Source organism: Scardinius erythrophthalmus (assembly GCF_964197995.2).
Source record: "Scardinius erythrophthalmus genome assembly, chromosome: 20".
Taxonomy (NCBI): Eukaryota; Metazoa; Chordata; class Actinopteri; order Cypriniformes; family Leuciscidae; genus Scardinius; species Scardinius erythrophthalmus.
In genome coordinates, this window is record NC_138240.1 from 13,720,308 (window position 1) to 13,743,410 (window position 23,103).

At 36.1% G+C, this 23,103-nt stretch overlaps 1 protein-coding gene across 2 annotated transcripts in view; it reads left to right on the plus strand.

Moving 5' to 3' along the window:
* cpne5a (copine Va) overlaps positions 1–23,103 on the plus strand; it is a gene marked incomplete at its 5' end in the record, with an annotated part of 79,588 nt that overhangs the window by 23,950 nt on the left and 32,535 nt on the right. For both annotated transcript variants that reach the window (XM_081349880.1, XM_081349881.1), the window contains 5 exons: positions 671–710; positions 1,832–1,908; positions 16,056–16,119; positions 21,215–21,318; positions 21,650–21,754. In XM_081349880.1, the coding sequence (XP_081206006.1) occupies positions 671–710; positions 1,832–1,908; positions 16,056–16,119; positions 21,215–21,318; positions 21,650–21,754 (390 nt within the window). The remainder of the gene's footprint in view (positions 1–670; positions 711–1,831; positions 1,909–16,055; positions 16,120–21,214; positions 21,319–21,649; positions 21,755–23,103) is intronic.

The following is a 23,103-nucleotide window of genomic DNA, read 5'->3' on the forward strand; positions in this document are numbered from 1 at the left end:
TTAGGGTCTTCATGTAAAGTTTGTAACATACTTTGGTTAAACTTCCTCAGTGGTTGTGTTAAACAACACCCTTTTTACCTCCTCAAAAACAGCTCTGTTCACAGCAACCCTTTTCGGTGCGTATCTCTTTAAATGATTATGAGCAACTGCTCACCCCACCCCTCTCTTCCGTGGGGGGTGTTGACACAAGACACATAACGTGCTGCCTTGGCAACCTGCCTTGGTGGACAGCAGAGCCATAGAGAGGCTCTCTCTATGGCTCTGGTGGACAGTATACAAATGGCTGAGGGCTGAAATATGCTAATACGGGACAGTCCGTCAGAGGTCGTGGGCGGAGCATGAGCAATATGACATCATATTGCTCAGAAAATCCAAACGGCTTGATTATTGAGAGTGTTTAGGCTTTTTGAGGATTAAAAAAAAGGAGTGAATGGATTTTTTTCATTGTATGGTGGTTGTGTCCACACTCTGCAAAGACACATTTATATGCAAACACCATATAAAAGTGAATTTTGCATCCGATGACCCCTTTAAGAAACAAAATATCATTATCATTAATCCATTCTAGATTAAAGAATGTGAGGATGGGTTAAGCATTCCTCTTTATAATGAGAAAATGGGCCATGCTGTCATCTAACAATATAACTGAAGCTGTTCTCTTGGATTTCAGATTTGACATTGACTCCAAAAGTCCTGATCTGGCCAAACACGTGAGTATATAGCAGCACTTTGTATGTGTATGTATGTGCATGTGTGTTTGCTTGGATGTAAATTTAAGTTCCTTTGGTGATTGCACATTTTGACATGCATGCTTCTTCATTCTGCGGTTGGTTTTATGCAATCTATAATGACTGAAAATTATGTCATATTTTGTATCATTATCAAAGTGTGCAAAACTGAAGAACTAAAGTTCTCCTTCTGGCTCTCTAATAAAACACTCACTTTGGCTCACAATAGCACTATATAACACTGTATTCAGCAGTATGCTGAACTTTGTTCCCTATTAAGCTGATCAAAAGCAAGCTAAAATATATAATGAGTTGAGGGATGAATTTACTAAACACTTGCAGCACTTTTCATTCACAGGCATTGTCATTCTTTTTAGCAGAAACAAGCTTTCTTTCTATGTAAATTAGACTTCTTATAATAAAAAATAAAAGTATTATTATTATTATTATTATGCATTATAATATGAGTATTATAAAAGAGGTTGTAGGTTTTTGGGAATTTTTGCATCATAGTTTGAGTTATATAATATAAAATAAATAATATAATAATATAATTTATTATAATATAAAACCTGAACCAAAACTATGCAGCCAGTGAACAACTGGGGTTTATGAAATTACGATTTTGTATAGAACCAACCGAATGCTTTGGTGTGTGTGTCTGTGTTTGTGAATCTTCATCTTTTGTGAAATTCAGATTTATGACTTTTTTGTTTTGTTTGTAATCCGTGATCATCGTGGGTGTTTTTCCCTTTCTCTCTTCTCCAAGATCCTTTCTCACTATTCTCTAACTCTCGTTTTTTCTCTCCTATCCTCTTCGGCCTGACTTCTTCATTTCTTTTTTTTTTTTTTTTTTTTTTTTTGTCTTTTCTGTTACATGATATGCTCTGTTATTATTGATATATTTGCGGCCTCACCTCCCTCCTGGAAGCCCTCCGATTTCAACGTACGTCTCTGCCTTGCACTCCTAGAATTTTCTCTTTACCGGTACAACTCATTTATACACAGTACCACCCTGACTCATTCTGCTCTCTCTCCTTTACTTCCTGCATGCCAATCCTGCCTCCTGTGGGCCATCTTTTGTTCGGGCCGCCCTTCTGTAGGACTTCCTAGGTCAGACCTTCTGCACTCTGGGTGAGATAGTGGGTTCACCAGGCAGTCATCTGGAAAAGCCTCTGGGGTAAGAAGCTAATGCACTGTTCTATGAGCCACGCTTACCTCCTCAATCAGATCGGGATGTATTCAAAGTTAGAGAAGCTGTATGGGCTCAACGGTTGTGCCTGAAACCATCTCAGACAGATTACCAGCCACAGGAAACAAAGAAATTACTTTCTGTGCAGCAGTTCTTAAGTAGATCGCCTTCGTTCCGTTGGCTACCTATCTATCTACACTGTAAAAAGGGCAATTACATTGGTGTTTGAGCCACATATACTAAGAAATTACTTACACATATATTAAGAAATTATCTACATAAAAAATGCATATACACTACTGTTTAAAGTTTAGGGTTGGTAAGATTTTTTAAATGCTACTGAAAAAATTATCTTATGCTCACCAAGGCTTCTGTCATGAACTGCTCCGAAACATGGGTTGAGGATCCAAAAGCTTTTCTTAGGGCAATCCGGAATCATAATCCATAAAACAGGCAATAGGTCAAAACTCAGGGCAGATAATCTAAAAAGACAACAGGGCAGACAAACACAGGCAAACAGGGAAATCTGGAAAACTAAGCAGAAAGTCAAAACCACGGGTAACCAGAGGGTAATTGTAGTGTGACACTTACACAGGGCTTAAATAGGCAGGCATTAACAAGATAATGAGACACAGGTGTAAATAATCAAACATAAGTCCAGGCAATGGGTTATATGAATGAATGAGTGAGTGAATGAATGAGGTATTTATATAGCGCTTTCATATGTACTTCTGTACACCCAACGCGCTTTACAATTATGCTGGGGTCTCTCCTCACCCACCAGTGTGCAGCATTCACTTGGATGATGCGACGCAGCCACAGTACAACGGCGCCAGTGCGCTCACCACACACCAGCTATAGGTGGAGAGGAGAGAAAGTGATAGAGCCAATTCAATGATTCAATGATATAAGATGCAGGTGACCAGGCTGGATTAGGCCGAGTGGGTGACAAGAGTGGAGCAGGGAGAGCAGCTGGCCAAGGAGGAGCTGACGGGACTGAAGACCACCATGGCGGGGCAGATGACCACCACAGCAGAGTAGACAGGACTGAAGTTCCCCACGGCAGAGCGGAAGACCACCACAGCAGGGCAGATGGGGCTGGTGACCACCAAGATTTAGCAGAAGACCACCACAGTGGAGCAGGCAGGACTGGTGACCACCATGGTGGAGCTAAAGGACCTCTTAGACCCCCAGACTCGGGAGTCGGGACCACTGAACTTGGGTGCGCTGAGCTTGGGAACCATTTAGATGCCAGCTGATCGCACCGACATCAGTGGTGGGTCTGCCAAACTAGAAGCCAGTCTCAAATGCCTAAGGACCACTTTGATAGTTTCATAGCCGCTAAGCCTTGGGCGTAGCGGCCATGTCATGAAGAGGCTCTGGCGTGATGTAATGTAAGGCTCTGGCCTTGTATATTTTGACTTTGGCCAAGCAGCTATCATGCACTCCATTTGATTGGTTTAAACTGTCTGCTCAGATCTTGCTGAAATGGGCCGTAGCCTGGTGTTCTAATGTAGTGTTTAGAGCATTATAGCTGCGGAGTGATGATGGATACTCCCATCTATTCCTCACCATCTGTGTCTTATGTCACTGTAGCAGATTAGGCTTGTCGGTGCAGATTGCAAACGCTTATGGAACACAACCAGACTTCCATGCTGCATTTACTCCTAAAGATTTTGGCATACAACCTTTAGAGGTGGAGGTTTCTTCAACTACTGCCACTGGTATTTTAGAAAAAAACAACACTTTTGATATTTGAAAGTTATGTGAGACAAAATGTCTTGTTTTGCTCTGGCTAGTCTCATGGCTAGCATTTTATGTCCCCTAAAGTCCAATTACATTATACTTTGAAACTTTTTGCATAATTTGATCTTGATTTTTCTTGATTTTCTCATCAGTCTCCTCACTGTGTCATTTGCGTATATATATATATACATATATAAATAAATAAATATATATATATATATATATATATATATATATATATATATATATATATATATATATATATATATATATATATATATTAGGGCTGTCAAAAGATTAATCACAATTAATCGCATCCAAAATAAAAGTTTGTTTTTAAATAATATATGTGTGTGTACTGTGTATAATTAAATTTGTATATATAAACACACACATGCATGTATATATTTAAGAAAAATTTGTTATTTATATATAAAAAAATTATATTTATATATAATATAAACTATATAAATATATATACAGTATATGTATGCAAATATTTCTTAAATATATACATGCAAGTGTGTGTATTTATATATACAAAATAATTATACACAGTACACACACATATATTATGTAAACACAAACTTTTATTTTGGATGCGATTAATCGCGATTAATCTTTTGACAGCCCTAATATATATATATATATATATATATATATATATATATATATATATATATATATATATATATATATATATATATATATATATATTTATATATAGTGTTTCTAGAGTACAGAAAACACTGTACGGTAACACTTTTTCTAATATTTTACATTGGTACATTACATTGGTCATTGGTACACGTTACATGTAGTTACTATAGTAATTGGTATAATTGCATGAAACTAACATTAACCACACCCTAATACTAACCCTTACCATATAGTAAGTACATGTAGTTAATTATTACTAGTTAACATGTAGTTATTATTATGAGGTTTTACAGATAGCTCAAGGATCCAGTGGAGTTATGAGGTTTAGTCACAAGCTCTTTTTAATACTTTTCATTGGTTAAATATTTGCAAACCCCACAGACAGATGTAAAGCGTGACCAATAGTAATGAAACATAACAATATGAATTAATATTTTCTAATATTTGTAAATATTTTTTAAATAAAAAATATATTACAAATATTAGAAAATAATAATTCATATTGTTCTGATAATTGTCATTTTACAGCAATATTTTCAATTTTAAACATAAAAAAAAATCTATACAAAAATCCTAAATGTTTTTGAAATATAGGAAAAATAAGTGACGGCATAATTCCCCCTTCTAAATCTGTGCTGGCTGCTTGTACAAAATGCCAAGAGAATACAAGCTGAAGTTTAGGGAGGTAGATGTAACGATTGCATGGTTTAGTCAGCCTTTAAATACGGTACACAACTGAGTGAGTGCTGTGGATGGAACAGACCCTATTGATCAACCTGAAACACCCACTCAATCTCATGCTGGACTGAGGCGTCTGAATTGCTTTCATTTATGGGCATTATCTGTGCAGAAAGGAGGGTGCGATTGGTGAAATTTGGATGTGGAAAAGAGATTGCCCCATGATGATGAGCTGTTCTGCCCAAAATCTGTGGGAGTTTAAGAGCTTTAGGGGGAATTTGAGCCCCTGATCTCAGTACAGTTTTCCCAGACGGCGTTGAACTAGATGGAGACAGACAGGGAAAGGTAAGGGCTGTAACAGAGAGAAAGACTGCATCCACACAGCAGCAGAATACACTTGTCAGTCCTGTTTTAGAGAGATAAATAAGGTTGCGTACTGAATTCTTTTAGTTGTCAGGGTAGCAACTGGTTTCCACACCGTGACTGTCTTAAATTTTCAGGACTCGCAAACAAAGTCTGACAGCAGGTATATTGGATAGAATGCACAGCACTGTAGTCAACAGCTGATATCTGTTATGTCACTGACATACAATACTGTGCAAAAGTCTAGATGTTCACAAAAATATTTGTCTTGAGAATCAAGATAGTTTTTATTTTCTGCTTTAGTGCGCCAGTAGAAAATATTATTTTAGTTTTCCAGAAGTTAATTGTTTTGCCAATTCCTTGCCTAAAAGTCCAGTGAAAAGCACACCAAATATTGATTTTATTAATTAATTTATAAATAAAAAAGTGCCATTAATGCCACTCTACATAATGACACAAATATTGCTGTTAATTTGCTAATTTATATATATATATATATATATATATATATATATATATATATATATATATATATATATATATATATATATATACAGTATATATATATATAGATCCATGCACACTCTATTGTTCACAACCCATTGTGATGAGAGACTGGTTGAAAGCTTAATTTATATTTAATTATATTTTATCTGCAACAATATTGTCAATGTTTATAAATATGCGGGGGCATTAAGTATTTGCTTGGCCTTTTATATGCATTATTATGTACAAATATGAGAGTTCTCTGCATAAAAAAAAAAAAAGACCCACAACTGGCAGATCAACGTGTTTCTACTTTTCACTCCAATACGGTAGGAAAAATTGTTGACTAGTGTCAATTAAATGAACTGAAACAAAAACTTCACAAAAAGAGTCAATGCGTTTAGTGCATATAAGTAGGTGAATTTGGAACACATCAAGTGACTTTGGTTTTGTGTTCATGCCAACTTTATTTGAATAGATCACAGAAGGAAAGAGAATCTGAAGAAAAATAACTTTGTAATCAGTGTGTGCAATTGAAGAATCAAAAAATACTAAAATTGTGGAAAAATGTCTGAGCAAAGGATGCCCTGCTTTTGAACAGCCTGTCTTCTTTATTACACACTGACAAACTCTAATATCGTCCTCTTTCCACTCTTCATTAATTCCCCATAGCCATATAGCTGTCTTTGTGTATCTATTGCAGGAAACAGACTAGCATTCACTCTATCCTGTGCAGCGGATATAGATGCAGTCATCTCTTGAAATGTATCCGTCCGTTGTGTTGAAATAAATAAATCTACAGACTACAGACTTGGCAGCTGAATACAGAGAATTGTTTGGCAATAAACAGAGTAAGCAGAAATTAGTTGTGGGCAGAACTGCTTTAAGACAAACTGCAAAACTAGTCTGATTGGATTTGAATTTCAGCAATGTTAATTCATCATCTCCCTTCACTGGCGGTGTGCTGAAAGAACACAAAACATAGCCCAGCTTTAGATTCAATTAGAGCTGTCTACACTTCAGATCGTGTTCATATAGGCAATATAGGAATGGAGGTAACATAAACCTTATTGAGTACAGTACATTTGGTCCATCTGTGCCTTAAAAGCATCTGTAAAACTTTCTCCTTTAGTGGTGGAGATTTAATCAGATTGACCCCAATTTAAGGCTATTTATCTTTGAACAAAGAAGAATATATACCAAAGGAAAAAAATAATTTTCTTATTTCTGCTTAATTTGCATTTTCATTGTATAGAAAAGGGCAACTTTGACATTTGGATTTTTGTGCCCCATTCGGTTTAAATGGGCATGGTGCTTCTGGCCCTTGGCGTTGGGTTATTATGTCATGCTGATGGATTGGGCCTGTGCTTTAGGCTATATCAGTGTTAAACAGGACTTGTATGCTTTGATTCTGGAAATGCATTATGCTGAGCTGCATTGACAAATAGAGAGGAGAGAGGAGAGAGGAGGGAGGGGGGGTGGGAGATGGGGCAGGAAAAAAATAAAGAGAGAGAGAGAGAGAGAAATATGGGCCAATGAGTCTTATCTAGGCCTCAGATTCGATACTCTGGTGGGACAACACAGCCATGTGTTTCTGACTGCGGGCTGTTTGAGCCTTTTACTGAAGAAAAAAGTCTTTCAAATTTAAATGGTAGCCAGACAAAAAGCACAACAAGCACAACTAACTGTGAGCTGTGGAGTGCAATAGCAGAGGGGGCAGAGGGAATCTTTTGCCCTCAGTGACGGGCACAGTCCCCCCCAAAAAATACCCTCAAGAAAAACAAACTGCAAAAATGTGCTGTGATGCTGCTCTGATACACTGGAGCTATTTCTACCTGATCCAACTACTGACTATTACAGTCTACTTTCAATGGAGAAAGGTTGATTAAGTCATATACATATTATTAAACTGACCTTTCTTCGAAGTAAGTTGCTATAATAGAAATGTTGTACAGTATAAAAATCATTAATCATTATATATATATATATATATATATATATATATATATATATATATATATATATATATATATATATATATATATATATATATATATATATATATATATGAAGAGTACAGATGCAAAAGTCTCTAAGTGCCATCTGATATTTTCTTCTAGAATTATCATTTTTATCTAGCTTGTATGTTTATGTTCAGTTATTTCACTTTAATGGTAAAGAAAATTACCTATTAATTGTCATTAAAGTGAAATTACTGAACCTAAATATACGAGCTTGATAAAAATGCTCATTTTAGAAGAACATTTCAGATGGCACTTAGAGGCTTTTGCATCTGAAGTCTTCATATATATATATACATGTATATATATATATTATATATATATATATATATATATATATATATATATATATATAAAACGGACGATGATATACGCCACCCCGTCTCTCAGCGCTGAGGTTTCACTCTCACTCGTTCTCACTGCGCGGTGTGATTCTCCACTCAATATTTCGCTGTATGCTATGTTAAATGAATCGTAGTTGATCCGTGTGGCATCAGTTCGGTGTTCGTATGCTGTTATCTGTGCGCATAGCACAGCTGCACATACAGTTCACGAAGCACGCACATAGAGCTGTGTTTCAGAGCACACAAACAGCAAAGTAAGTCCTCTTTTGCATCCCTTAATGTGCTTGAACGGACACATACACACAAAATTAAATAAGAAAACCAGTCTCTGCAAGTATTCTGGTAAACACAGTCAGTAATGTCTTAAAGGGATAGTTCACTTCAAAATGAAAATTCTGTCATCATATACTCACCCTCAAGTTGTTTCAAACCTGTATGAATTTCTTTCTTCTGCTGAACACAAAGGAATATATTTTGAAGAATGTAAGTAACCAAACAGTTAACTGGACCCATTGACTTCCATAGTAGGAAAAAAAATACTAGGTTTGAAACAACTTGAGGGTGAGTATATGATGACAGAATTTTCATTTTGAAGTGAACTATCCCTTTAAGTGAACGTAAAGAATTGAAAAAGAAATCGGATGTGTATCATTATATTGTATCCGTGCATTCAGTCTTAAAGGGACATCAACCTATTATACCTGCTGCTAAGTCATTAATGTTAATCAAACACAGCTCTAACAAAGATTAATCTATATTTAATTAATATTGGCTTGCATTTTAAAACTCTGTATTATTAAAATGATTGAATTTCATTAAAAAAATCATTAAAAATTTTATTAAATTTATATATAAATCATAACACAGTATGTCTGAGCCATAGTAGATGAAGTGGGATTTTTTTTTACTAAATAGTCATATTGAAATGGAAATCTAGAGTTAATCCATCACCTTGGATTAATTAAATTGGAGTTTAAACATTCAGCACAGGAATCTGTGATGGTCTAAGCCGCTCCATATTATGCAAATACCCAAACATTCACCCTGAAGGATGATGCTTTTCAGGGCATTTTCTTTTTTATATAGGTCCCCACCACAATTCTGTCACATTCAGCGAGCTCAGGACAGGAAATGCATTTTCCATTCCATCTAGAGCAGCACTCTAGGCTATGGTCATTCATGAAAGGGAATTGTTGTCATGATGTACAGTATACAATGATTGCTCTAGGCTTTGTATTTAAATAGCAGACAGACCATGTAAAACACCTCCAGTGCTGGAAATAAATTTGACCTCATGGATATTCTTCCTGTTGTAATTTTGATAATAGCTGATGTGTTCACTTATATGGTCACCTTGAGGGCAAGATAAATGTCTTATCAGTGGACAAAGGCACACCGCCATCAGACCTCTAGAAAGATCGACTCTTGTCTTTTTACTACTGTAGGAGACCGCTGACATGCTTACGGTTTCATATTGTTAAACTGACTCCACTATAGGCAGAAGCCTATATCCATAAGGACAAAAGAAAACAGAATTATAGATATGAATGCTATCAATCCCTTTGCAGCCATGGTGGCAGCGGTAGGAAGAAGAAAATGAATCAGCTATGACTCAAAAAATTACTCTCTGAAGAATATCTCATTCACGGAAAGTCATATACCCCGAGTAAGCACAATTTCAGGTCTGTAACAAACATCCTCTTCTCTTCTGCTAGCTAGATGAATGGCTTAGGTTTAGCTGAGGTAGATCCTGTACTCCATTATGTTGAATTGATTGTTTTATGAATAACATTGAATAGGTATGTCTATGCATGCATTCTTGCACAAAAGACAATAATTATTCACTTGAACTATGATGCTTAAGTAGCTCTGGATGCTGAAAAAAAGTCTTCATTATGATAAAGCAGTGGTTGGTTAGCCAGGAGGTTTCCCATTAATTATGGATTATGCAGCCTCGTGCAAATCATGTACAGAGGTTTGATGTTCTTTGGTTTGGTTAAAGCCATTTTGCAGGTTTCTTCAGCTGTCAGAACATTAACTGTTGCTGTGTTTAGTCTTTTGAGGCCGTTGAAACACGAAATTCCACAAGTGGTGGAGAACGGTGAACCTAATCTTAATTCAAATCCGGGTGTATTTAAGGATTACGGTTGTCTGTCTAAGTATGAAAAGCAATTGGATTTAAGTTATAATCTCATTCCAACCCCTTGTGGAGTTCTGGAGCTTTATGTAATGCAGCTTGACTGCGACTCGCTCTGCGCAGTGAATCAGCGATCCGTCATATTTCACCCTCCTCTCTGTTTGTCTCAGTTTCACATGAAATGAGTCTGGATAAACTTATTCACTTAATCTCTTTGTTAGACAGATGAATGTAAACGTTCCTAACAGCTCAATGGTCTGTGAATGCACAGCTTATCGCTCTCAAACAGGGCTGTTTATTTCAGGTACTCTAGTTACATACGTGCTCACATACTCTGAAACACATGAATATTTAATCTGCCTTTTTCTGTTTTCTCTCATTCTAATTTATTTCTCACGTTCAATATATATTCTCTTAGAATGATGCTCAATGATGAAAATCATGAGGCGTAGGATACAATTTTTATGGGGGGACCAAGTCTCTCCTCCACACACACACACACACACACGCACACACACACGCACACGCACACACACACACACACACACACACACACACACACACACACACACACACACACACACACACACACACACACACACACACACACACACACACACACACACACACACACACACACACACACACACACACACACACACACACACACACACTGGATTTCCATGTTATATAGGGACTTTCCATGGAGATGCAATAACTTTTTATACTGTACAAATTGTATATTCTATCCCCTTACCCTAAACCTACCCCTAAAAAAAACCCTCACAGATAACTTTCTGCATTAGTACATTTTTACATTTTCAAAGAACATCATATAGTATGATTTATACTAAAGAGACCAATAATAATAATAATAATAATCCCCACAAGGTCAAAAAATGTCTGGTATTACAATGCTTGTTGGGACATTTGGTCCTCATAACATGGGGTTTACCTGGACCACACATTTTGGACCCATTTAGATGAATACAGTTCTAAATAGTGCATATTTTACACTGTTTTTAGCCATGTATACAATATTACCTACATTTAAACTTGTAACAAACATGTTAACATTTTAATTCACTTATAATCAACCATTCTCTGTTTTCCACCAAAATGGTGCTGGTTTTTGGTACAGGTGTGGTGCCGAAATGTTTGGTGATGTACTGCTGTTTGGTGGGGGAACTGTGAACCTCAGATTGCCATCTTGTGTTGATGATAGCTGAAAGATGTTATGATGGACACCTTATAATCTGCACATATTCTTTTTGGTATCAAATTATTTTGATCCCAAACTAAAATTTGCCATTTTCAAGAATCTGCTGAAGACGCATTTTTTTCGGCAACACTTGACCAATTAGTACTAACACTGATTATTCTATAAAAAAAAAAAAAAAAAAAACTTGCTACGTGTACTGTGTTGGACTAACTGGGACTGGTCACGGCACTTGCATATTGTTGCCCTGTTGTTGGTTTGATTGTTTCTATTGCTCTCCTTATTTGCAAGTCGCTTGGGAAAAAGCGTCTACTAAATGATTAAATGGAAATGGAAAAATAAAATGGAAACCATAATAATATCAAATTAGCTTGATGTGTTATTTATTTAACATTATTGTATTCTTTCATTTTATAATTGTATTGTTTTTATTTATTATATATTATTGTTAACAGCATTATTAACAATTGTTATTAACAGTTTCTTTCCTATAAACTTTTAAAGACTCCCTAGCACCCTTTTGCAGACGCATGAGAAACATAGAGGGTCTTAGTTGGCCTTTTATCGCAGGACCCAGGACAGTGTTCCTTACGCCGGCCCTGATTGGTCATTCATTTCTTTTTTTTTCCCTCTCTCACCTGTCAACCTGCCATCTACTTAAATACCAACATAATCCTTCATCCTAATGATGAAATGGGCAAACATCTCCACAAATCTCACTTCCTGCTGTATAGAATGACAATGCTGGCTAGCATTAAATCCTCTTATCCTTCTCCCTTAGTCACAAGAAATGACATTTTAAGCACTTTTGATTACCCAGAGGGCTTTTGGCAGGTTTAAAACATCATGGGACACCATGTTTAATTACAATGCAGTTTATTTTATTCTTCGGTACATGATACAATTTTCTGAGATTCTTCAGAGGACAAGGATAAAGAGAAATCTTCCTTAATTGTAAACCCTGCATGGAGTCTTTGTCAACAATTTGATGAATAGCTTCTGATATAGCATATAGAATTACCTCACAGGCCGCAAGTACCGAGCAATTTGTTAGGCTGACGAGTAGCTCTATAAATCACCTGCTTTTCTCACATGAATTGGTCAAATCAGGCCTGCACGTGCATGTGAAATAAGATGCTGAACAGCTACAGATGCCAAGATGAAGAACAGGATGCACAGAGTGCAACAAAGACTGAAAACATTCAGCATAATACCAACTAACTCCTCTCTCACAGCCAACTTTCTTTCATCTGTGATCAGTATGTAAAAATATTCTCCCTGTTCCTTAAGGACAGGATTTGGTGCGCATACTTTGTTAAAGGACTGTTTGATCACAGCGAACAGGTCAGGCTGTGTGATGTTGACTTATAAGTCATTTGGCTTTGAATGGCGGATTTGGGACAGTATTTTTCCTATTGATTGACTGATTTTTTTCTATTGATCCTCCAAATCTCTATTGGCCCCAGTTAAAGGTTAGAAAGTTGATATCAAGCTCTTGGCTGTGTGCAAAAAGATGCCTTGATCTCCTTCCTCATGCCGGTGTGCGCTCTAGATCATTGATATTGCTTATGCCAACATTATCGAGCTTTCCCTGGGAAGGTGCAATGCTGTGAATGCCAAGATAATCTGCCCAGTCAAATCATGGGCTGCAGTTTGTGTAAGGAATGGAGTTTGAGTCTAATTTATACTGAATTATTGCCTCATTATTATACAGCATCCTTGCTGAGCAAAAGTGGCAGCAACAACTTGATAATGTTGCAAAAAGATTCCTATTTCCAATAAATGCTGTTCAAATAAACTTTCTGTTGATCAGAGAACCTTGAAAAAAATATATCACGGTTCTCACAAAAATATTGAGCATCATAACAACTGTTTTTAACATTGATAATAATAAGAAATGTTTCTTGAGCAGCAAATCATCATATTAGAATGATTTCTGAAGGATCATGTGACACTGAAGACTGGAGTAATGATGCTGAAAATTCAGCTTTGCCATCACATGAATAGATTACAATATTATTTTAGAAAATAGTTATTTTAAATTGTAACGACATTTCACAATATTACTGTTTTTACTCTAAATTGTTGTGCGATGACCTTCCGGAATCTTACCAATCCCAAGCTTTTGAATGAAAGTGAGAAAAGTCGATCTGAATGGATGGTGTCTATATTTTTAGATTTGACGTTGAGTTTAAAGGCTGATAAATTTGCTAAATCTTTTTTTCTGCCAATGTGGACTTTAAACAGCATAGATAATCTAGCTTGGTCATGATATTGCTTTAATGGCAATACTGTATGTAGTTCAAATACATTTTAAATAAGTTTTTCAATTTAAGCTTGATGAAAGGAAAATTAAACTTGAGTGAGTTTCATTAATAAGAATAAAACGGCGTGCTGTGTTCAATGTCAGGCTAAAGGCACCAAGCGATTCAGATGTTTGATCAGACTCTAATCAATTGGCAATGCAGCAGGGAGAGGTGTGAGCGCCATTGATTTTGCTCTTCTGCAGAGCACAGCTAACACACAGTGTTAAAAGCCACTTTCCAAATAAACAAATGGCCACACCAGTGGGGTTTGTGATAGGAAACAATGCAGTATTTCGAACAGTTTCATCATTTTTACTTCCTGACGCATCGAATGGCTGTACGTATAGCAGCTTGTGGATGAATATGGTTAAAAAAGATTGCTTCACTTGTTACAGTTGTCAATTTGTTCATGTATTTTGCAACTACAGTGCAACAAGTATAATATTGCTGTGAGTAGCATTCATTCTTTTGGCAGTTTGGAAGCCTGTCTCTAAGAGCATTAATCAGGGTATGACCTTAGAAAATGAGCTGAACTCCATCAGTTAACCCTGTTTACTTGTTTCTATGTTCAATAATTGAATCAAAGGTTCTGTTTTGCTGTACGTCTTACCACTCTGTCAATGATTTAAGGGGAATTGGTTTAGAGAGTGCAGAAAAGACACTGGAGAAAACATCATAACGTTCCAAAGTTTTTTTTCTTTAGCAAAGAGATAGTTTTTAATAAACTGAACACAATATGTTTCATCTAACAAGTCATCTCTAATACCTTAGGGAAAAACATGAGCAGCAGCAAACACACTGACCTTTCCAACCTACACGTGGAGGTGAGACTGAGTGATCCTGCAACTTCAGAAGGTTGATGGGGAAACTGGCCTGCAATCCATTGTGTGTTTGAATTATTCAGTGTCATATTTTTTTACAGAAGTGTCTCTTATAAAAGCAAAGGACAAATTGTTTCGTCGTTTGACATCCTTAGTTGAACTGGCCGCAATATTTTTTTTCCCCAGGATGGTAGGGGAAGACTCATGAATATTAATTAGGGAAGTCATCCCTGATTGGTCTTAACCCCAGTGACGTGTAGGTTTAGGGCGGGGTTAGGAGTAGATCATCAGACCAATCAGGGATGACTTCCCTAATTAATATTCATGAGTCTTCCCCTACCATCCTGGGAAAAAAAATATCGCCCCCTGGCCTGCTTTTTAATTTTCAACTTTAGTGTAATATAGTTAAAAGTTCAGGGAAGAAGGGGATGGAAACAGGCAAACCTTCAACATAAACTTTATGTCAAAATAAAGAAACATACATAACGAAAGTAAAGTGGCAGCTTGCCACATTTAGATTTGTAAATTGGTTTTCCTCCAGCCATTTGAACTCAAAGCTATTTAACAATAATAGGTCTACGCATTAGTTGAAATGACTGTCCCTATTCTAAATTAATATTACGTAATTATGTAATAGCCTATACACTACTGTTCAAATGTTTGTGGCCAGCTAGATTTTTTTAAGGATGCAGTGAAGAGTGACATTACATTTAATGTTACAAAATATTTCTCTTTCAAATAAATGCTGTTTACTTTTTATTAATCAAAAAATCAGTTTCAACAGTTATAATAAGAAATGTTTCTTGAGCACCAAACCAGCATATCATAATGATTTCTGAAGGATCATGTGACACTGAAGACTGGAGTAATGATGCTGAAAATTCAGCTATGGAATCACAGGAATAAATTGTGTTTGAAAATATATTAAAATAGAAAACAGTTCTGTTTTTCACTTACTTTTACTCAAATAAATGCAGTCTTGGTGAGCATAAGAGACTTCTTTTAAAAAAACCTAACAAAATCTTACCGACCCCAGACTTTTGCATGTGAAAGTTAAACTTTGTTTAAAGTAATTAATTACTATTAAAACCTACGCATCGTTCACAACAGTTTACATGGTAATGCGAAGCATGAAGGAGATTTGCCAGTATACCCAGTATATCATCTTTTCTCTGATACCACTTATCCTGCTGCTGTTCTGGCATGTGGCCATGTGCAATCTTGAAATTTCTTTGACTGTAATTATATGGGAATCAGGTCATTTTTATCAGTATTTTTTTGTTTGTTTTTCATGCCCTGCTATTCCCAGTAACACAGAACCGTTTGCACTAATGCACTGTGTTATTTTTTTCAGTGGCATCCCTGGGAAGAACTGCGGTACCATTATTCTCACTGCAGAGGAACTTGGAAATTGTCGGGTAAGTCAGCAGTTTTACTTTATCCTCCACAGAATAGTTTTGCTCTGAATAATTGTTTTTTTCAACCGCCTTTGTTTTCGAAATGCTTGTAACTCTTCAGCAGTGAAAACCTTTACTGAAATGATTCACTTTGATAAGAAAGCTGACTGTTTTACTCTTGAGATCAGACCATTCACTGCCTGGCAGCCAAATAGATTATTCCAGAGAAATGAACTGCAATATGTTATCTCCACAGACAAAAGGGAAACAACTTTAAAAAACAATTGAGCACCAAAGACATATTTTAATACTTTTTTCCCCATTTTACTGACAAAATGCTTTATAAGCATAAATAATAGAATAACAGAAAACCTTGGTATTTGTAGTCACAGGTTTGCATCATTATTTAATATTTCTAACTTGAAATATTAACCTTCTTTTAAATTTGCCATTTACTTTATCTCTGCCATTAACTAAATAAAAACCAGAACATGGGCTGATGGAGCAATAGTTGAAAAATGGAAGCACTTTCAGTAGTGAAGAGCATTGCCCAATGGGTACTGTAAGAACATTTGATCTAGTACAAGGCTGTGTTTGTTTCCCTTGTTCTCCTGAATGCTTTAAGCTTGTATTTTAAGACCAGGTCTTATTGAACCAAATTATCATGGAATTGGCATCAGTGTTTTCAAGGAAGAATGAACACAGAATGAAATGTTGCAGCAACTGGTGTCACAGCTTGAGCATAAATAATCTACGTTTCTTAAAATTGCTTAGTGAGATATGGATATTGCGACCCTATTTGAACTAATTCAAGGGTGACGATGTCTCTAAAGTTCCCTTCAAAGACTTGAATGCTCATAAGGATCCATATGAATTCTTGGAATGCTCTTTGAAGTACTTTGGACACATATTCTATATGTCTTGTACTCTTGTTAACAACCTGCATTGATTGCCTGGGCCTAACAAACTGAAGAGGATCAAGCATCCAATCTAATATTCTGCTTCTGCATTTTATATTTGTTCTGACATCAAGTGTTGATTGCTGTTGGATACTGAAGGGTCTGAGATGGTGTCAGTGAATAGCACTAGATGTATATGTTAAGAGGCTTCTTATAATGGGAGTGATGGCTTGGAAAAATGATAAGCAATAAAATGCTAATTAAGTGGCGTTTGATGAAAGTTGGTTCTGTAGACATGCATATGAACTGATGAATAGGTGCGGTGAGCAATCAAACCATGTAGAACAGTATCCTAGCTAACGTCAGACCTCGTCTCATTGAAACGTGGTCTGGGAACCACGTTCATTTTCTCGTATTTGAGGCGTGGTTTACGAATGGCCAGAGCCATTTATTGGGCGCTACGAATGCCTATCAAATGCGCCTGTGCGTAGCTCATAGCCAATCGTTTCAATTACACCAGATGACGTATGTAGAGCGACAGAAATTCGACAAAGAAGAAGACGAAATAAACTTGCGTTCTAAACTACTTAGAACACTATCTAAGGCTGCATCGAAAGGTAACTTCGCGTCTGATGCCATGTTGGATCCATAGATATAAACAAACTGCTTCGGTGTGTCGCATAGACGTCGTCATCGTCTTGCTGCTCCCTCCCCGTTCTGTGATTGGTTCCCTTTTTGAGGGGAAAATCTGGTCCATGGTGTCCAGGCTGCCTAGCAGCGTGAATAAAAGTGCACTGCGCGCAAGGCAGCATGGGGAAACCCAGGCTAGTAGAATAGTGTTTTATTTTAAAATACAGTACGATATCAAATTTGTACAATTTTATAGTTTTTTCATATTTATTATATTATTATATTTCTATATTATAATATTTATTATATTAATATTATTTTTTATAACATTATTAAATAATAATTCATTATTTCATGTTTTAATTTAACTTATAAAATTGTAAATATCGTTATTTAAAAAAAATCTAAAATTAAATTTCATTGAATTCATGAATTCTTGCTTTATTTCAAATAAGACAGATGTTAATTCATCTGCTTTTTTGATGGATGCAAAGTTTATTCACAATGAATTTGTGAAATTCATTAAAAGAATAGACCAATCTGTTCTGACTACAATTGTTTTTTTTTTTGAGTGCAGCCAGCAAAGATAAAGTTTTTATGATAGAATTTTTTTATGAACTGATATTGTTTTGAAGTCCACAGTTGTTTTATTTTATCTCACTCTCTTCAGACTTCAAGGTAAAATATAACAATGCCATGGCTGTAGATTAAGGAGGTCAGTGATCCAGGAAAAGGCAACATTTATTTGTCCCATCTCTTTATCATGTCTTCTCACAGGACTGTTCTGGTTTCATTTCGCTGTCTAGTAAAGTTTACTCTGTCACCGGTGATGGTACTCATTAAATAGCAGAAATAGCAGCACAGAGTAAATTACAGCTTTTCCAGGTTGTAAATGGCTATGTTGTGTTGACTACAGGCTCAAACACACGCAAAGGGCTGCTCATTTGAGCGATCTAATGCACACACTCCCAGCCACTCAAGCTCATTTGAAATGCCCAAAGAGCTTTTCCCCTCTGCTTGAGGGTAATAGATTGGTACATTTGCTTGATCTATATATATATTTCACATGGTAGATCAAAAGATTTTACAGGATGTTATGAAAGGCCAGGTTTTGATCAGGTACATGCAAAGAACATCTATGAGGATATTCACCATGTGGAGAGGAAACCTCTAATTTTAGCGAGAACAAGGTTTACAAATATCTTCAAAAGTCTGTCTCTTTTCAAGAAGTTACATAGCGGAATCACATTCAAAGACCAGATAAAACCAACAAACCCAAAATAATGAGTGAAATGTTTCGTCTACGAAGTACAACGTGGCCAAAGACAGGAAGCTTTAGCTGTGATGTGAAGGGCTTTGAATCCTTGAATTGTTTATTGATGCTGAAGAAAGCATTTCCAAGAAAACTGTCACTTTATGCTTGATTGCTCAATTCATAGAGTCTGGATTCAAAGCTAGCTTAGGTTGATATTTTGCTTTTCTCTGTTCAGGTTGAATTGTTTTGCTAAGTTTCTATTTATGGGATCATAATCATTTTGAATGCTTGGTTTTAATAGACCCGTTAATCATAGGAAAAGTCCTACAAAGAAACAATTCGAGCAATGTATAAGCCTACATTACTAATAAAACGTTAGTGCTCTTTTGTCCATCAAATATGAGGTAAATTGTCCCTAGACTAGCACGAAAAGTCTCAGTACATATAGCCTACCATTAGTTTTAATGACTTTGTATCAAATACCACACATCATACCATTATGATTAATGACGTTGTCTTCATTTCGTTCACCCAAAAAGGAAAATTCTGTCATTAATTACTCGCCCTTATGTCGTTCCAAACCCGTAAGACTTCCGTTCATCTTCGGAACACAAATAAAGATCTGAAACTTAAAACTAATCCATGTGAATCGAGTAGTTTAGTCCACATTTTCTGAAGAGACACGATCGCTTTATATGATGAACAGATTGAATTTAGGCTTTTATTCACATAAACATTTATCAGTTCACACATCAGTTGTGGTAAACCTTGACTTGCGAGAACCAATGAGGTTCATTCTCGTGTGCTACGCAGCACGTTTGAGCTTCCGCAAGAGCTTCTGTTTATGTTCGCTGATCATTACTGGAGTGTAATTTACCAAGTACACACTGGACAAAGTGTCTTGTGATTGAATCCTTTGGAAAGCTTCTACAGTTCTTCTTCAATCTCTTCTCTCACTCACTCTTCCTCTCTTCTCACTGACTCCAGCCTACAATTTGATCATTCTCTGAATGGCACTCTCAAAGCAAGATAGTGTTTAGTGGCTAATTGGTTCAAATGGAATTGATGCTTGCTGATGGCAGGCACAGATTAACCATTTGGGCCACAAAATAGCCATTTAGGGGCCATCCCAAAAATGTGTATGCATTACAGTAAAACGATGTCATAATAATAATTAAATTAGTATATTGATTCATGTGAAGTGTTATTTTAGTATTATTTATATAGTATTGTTATATTTATTAATATTTTGCTATAATATATTAGCTTTTATTGTCATATTTTTTAGTTTACATTTTATAGTAAGAGTAATTTTGCACATATTATCATTGTAGAGTGGAGCAGGTATGAGGTCAGAACCCAGAAGACTAATTCGCCACTGGTTCCTTATTTTCCGAGTTTTATAATGGGGGTTTTCAATTTATCAGTAAATAAAGCCTGTGGTAAACATAACTTCACAATACTTGTTTGTTCTACAACGCAAACTGCACACACTTACACCTCAAACTGTCTTAGTTATTTATTAAAAAAAGTAAGTTTTTAAAAATGAACATAACTGCTTCAAAATTCATGCTTTCGGTATGGGCGTGTAATTTACGTTGTAGAACAATAAGTCAAAGTGTCGTCAAGTTATATTTACCACAGGCTTTATTTGACTCATAAATAAAGTAAAAAAACAAAAAAAAACATTATAAATCTCAAGGGAACCAGGGGTCAGGGATTTGACATAATCCCTTACCATTCTGTTAGAGATGTTGTTGGGTAACACTACCTCATGATAAACTGTTTGAAAAATGTATTAGCATAAAACTGCTCCAGTCAACAAAAACATTATAATCTAGTCATTGGAAAAGACGTCAGGTATTCAGACGTCAGTATTGACATGGCTTGAAATATTCTGATTAAACAAGGGTCAGCCATGTTTCTTGAGAGCTAAATATTGAGCCGCTGTCAGGGTCAGTGGTATTTGCGGGATGAATCGTTTATTAGCGAATGATTTATTCCAGTCTTTTAAAGAATGGTTTTAAACTTCTAAACAAAAAGTTGTTTTAGCTTTAAATCTTTTCCCACCAAAAATCATAAGGTGAATGAAGGAGACGCTGCTGTCTGGAGCACATGATTTTGTAAAATGTTGAACTATAGAGTCATGGTGGGGGTGAATTGCGCCTGAAGGTCCAGAGACCCTCGCCATTCATCTAAGCTGCTCAAGAAAAAGCAATGTGCCTCTGATTTCACTAGATTTAGCTGCTCTCTGCACTCTTTCAATCTCTTACCTACCATTTTTCCTTCCACCCCCCATGTTCTCTCTTTTCTTCTTTCTCTCTTCCCACAGGACTGTGCAACAATGCAGTTCTGTGCCAATAAGCTGGATAAGAAAGACTTCTTTGGCCGCTCTGACCCGTTCATGGTGTTCTACAGAAGTAATGAGGACGGAACGTGAGTTAGCTCTCTCTCTCTCTCTCTCTCTCTCTCTCTCTCTCTCTCTCTCTCTCTCTCTCTCTCTCTCTCTCTCTCTCTCTCTCTCTCTCTCTCTCTCTATCTCTCTCATTGATTCACATCACTCTCTCAGACAGGGAAGCATGCACGAGAAATGTGCATGTCTTCTTTTTTTAAGGAGAGGTGAAAAAAATTGAAAATTGTTCTAGCCAATAATATTCACTTAGTGCTTTTATCAATATGCAAACTTCTAACCTACATATAATAAAATGTAATCATACAACGCGTACTGCTTTGTTTGAATTTCTCATCTTTGTGTTTTGTTGCTTAGGTTCACTATTTGCCATAAAACTGAAGTGGTAAAGAGTACACTGAACCCTGTCTGGCAGGCATTCACCATCCCTGTCAGAGCGCTTTGCAATGGAGATTATGACAGGTGCACTCACACATACACAAACAGACATGCATGTCAATATGCACTGATGCTTTACGCCTGTCACCAGTGTTAACAGGTCTCGTAGCAACTGTGCATGCACGTAAAACCAGTGTACAAAAGCTTTCACACTGTAATTATGATGTCAATACATTTTTTAAAATGTAGGATGATTTTTTTTAGGATAAAGACAAACAATTCAGAGAAAAGTATATATTATATTATATTATAGTATATTAATCAAATTCAAATATTTAAAATATATATTATTAGCAATAATAGTAACAATATAATATAATATAATATATTTATTATAAATATATATAATAAAAGAAATATAATATAGAATATTATATTTATAAATATAATATAATATAATTACTATTAATTAATTAACTTATATTATCATTATGTTTTTTTAATATTTTCAATATAATTAATATAACATTTTAATATATTTTTAATATAACTAAGAATAAAATGTAACTATGTTTATGTCTTTTTTCAGAGTAACAAAACTGTGTTATTGTTTATTCTGATATGCAGTCGATCACTTGTCGTCTAGGACTATGAAAAGGTGTTAGTATGTGGAATAGCCTTATTCAGAGATGTTTGGGTGTGAATTATGCAAATTACTCTGTGGGTGCGCACTCCGTTACTTTGACTCATTTTAGCAATGAGGGTTTAACAAAAGAATGAGGATAAGAGCACATTTGTGTGCATATGCTGTTGTGAATCCTGTGAAAATCTAGCGTGAGAATGCTGTTGTTACTGAATAAGACCCTGTGTATGTGCGTGTCGAGAGGGATTGTGTGTGTCGAGAGGGATCGTGTCCCTGTACTCTTTGATTCAGTCGCACATTGAGACCCGACTGCTGGTACTCATTGCATCAGCATTATTTGATCACAGACAGCCCTGTTCACGGTGTTGCACTGTTGTGATTTATGCTCTACAAGGACATATTATTTTTGCTTTCTACTTTCTGTGTAGCATATATTTGTGTGTGTGTGTTTGCACTACACTGTTTCTTTGTTGGTCTACATAGGTCTATATGCTTTCTAGTGTGTCAAACAGTTTGTTGTGTTCAGTGATATTTCTTAGGCCAGGGACGGGCAACATCGGTCCTGGAGTGCCGCTGTCTGCAGAGTTTAGCTCCAGCTCTAATCAAACACACTTGAACAAGCTAAGCAATGTCTTCAGGATTACTAATGCTACAGACAGGTGAGTTTCTCTTATCAGGGTTGCAGCTAAACTCTGGAGGACAGCGGCACTCCAGTCCACTTTTAGACACGCACTTGCGAACTTCCCTAAGCATTCCAAGTGAACAAGGGCTTATTGCCTATTGCAAAGAT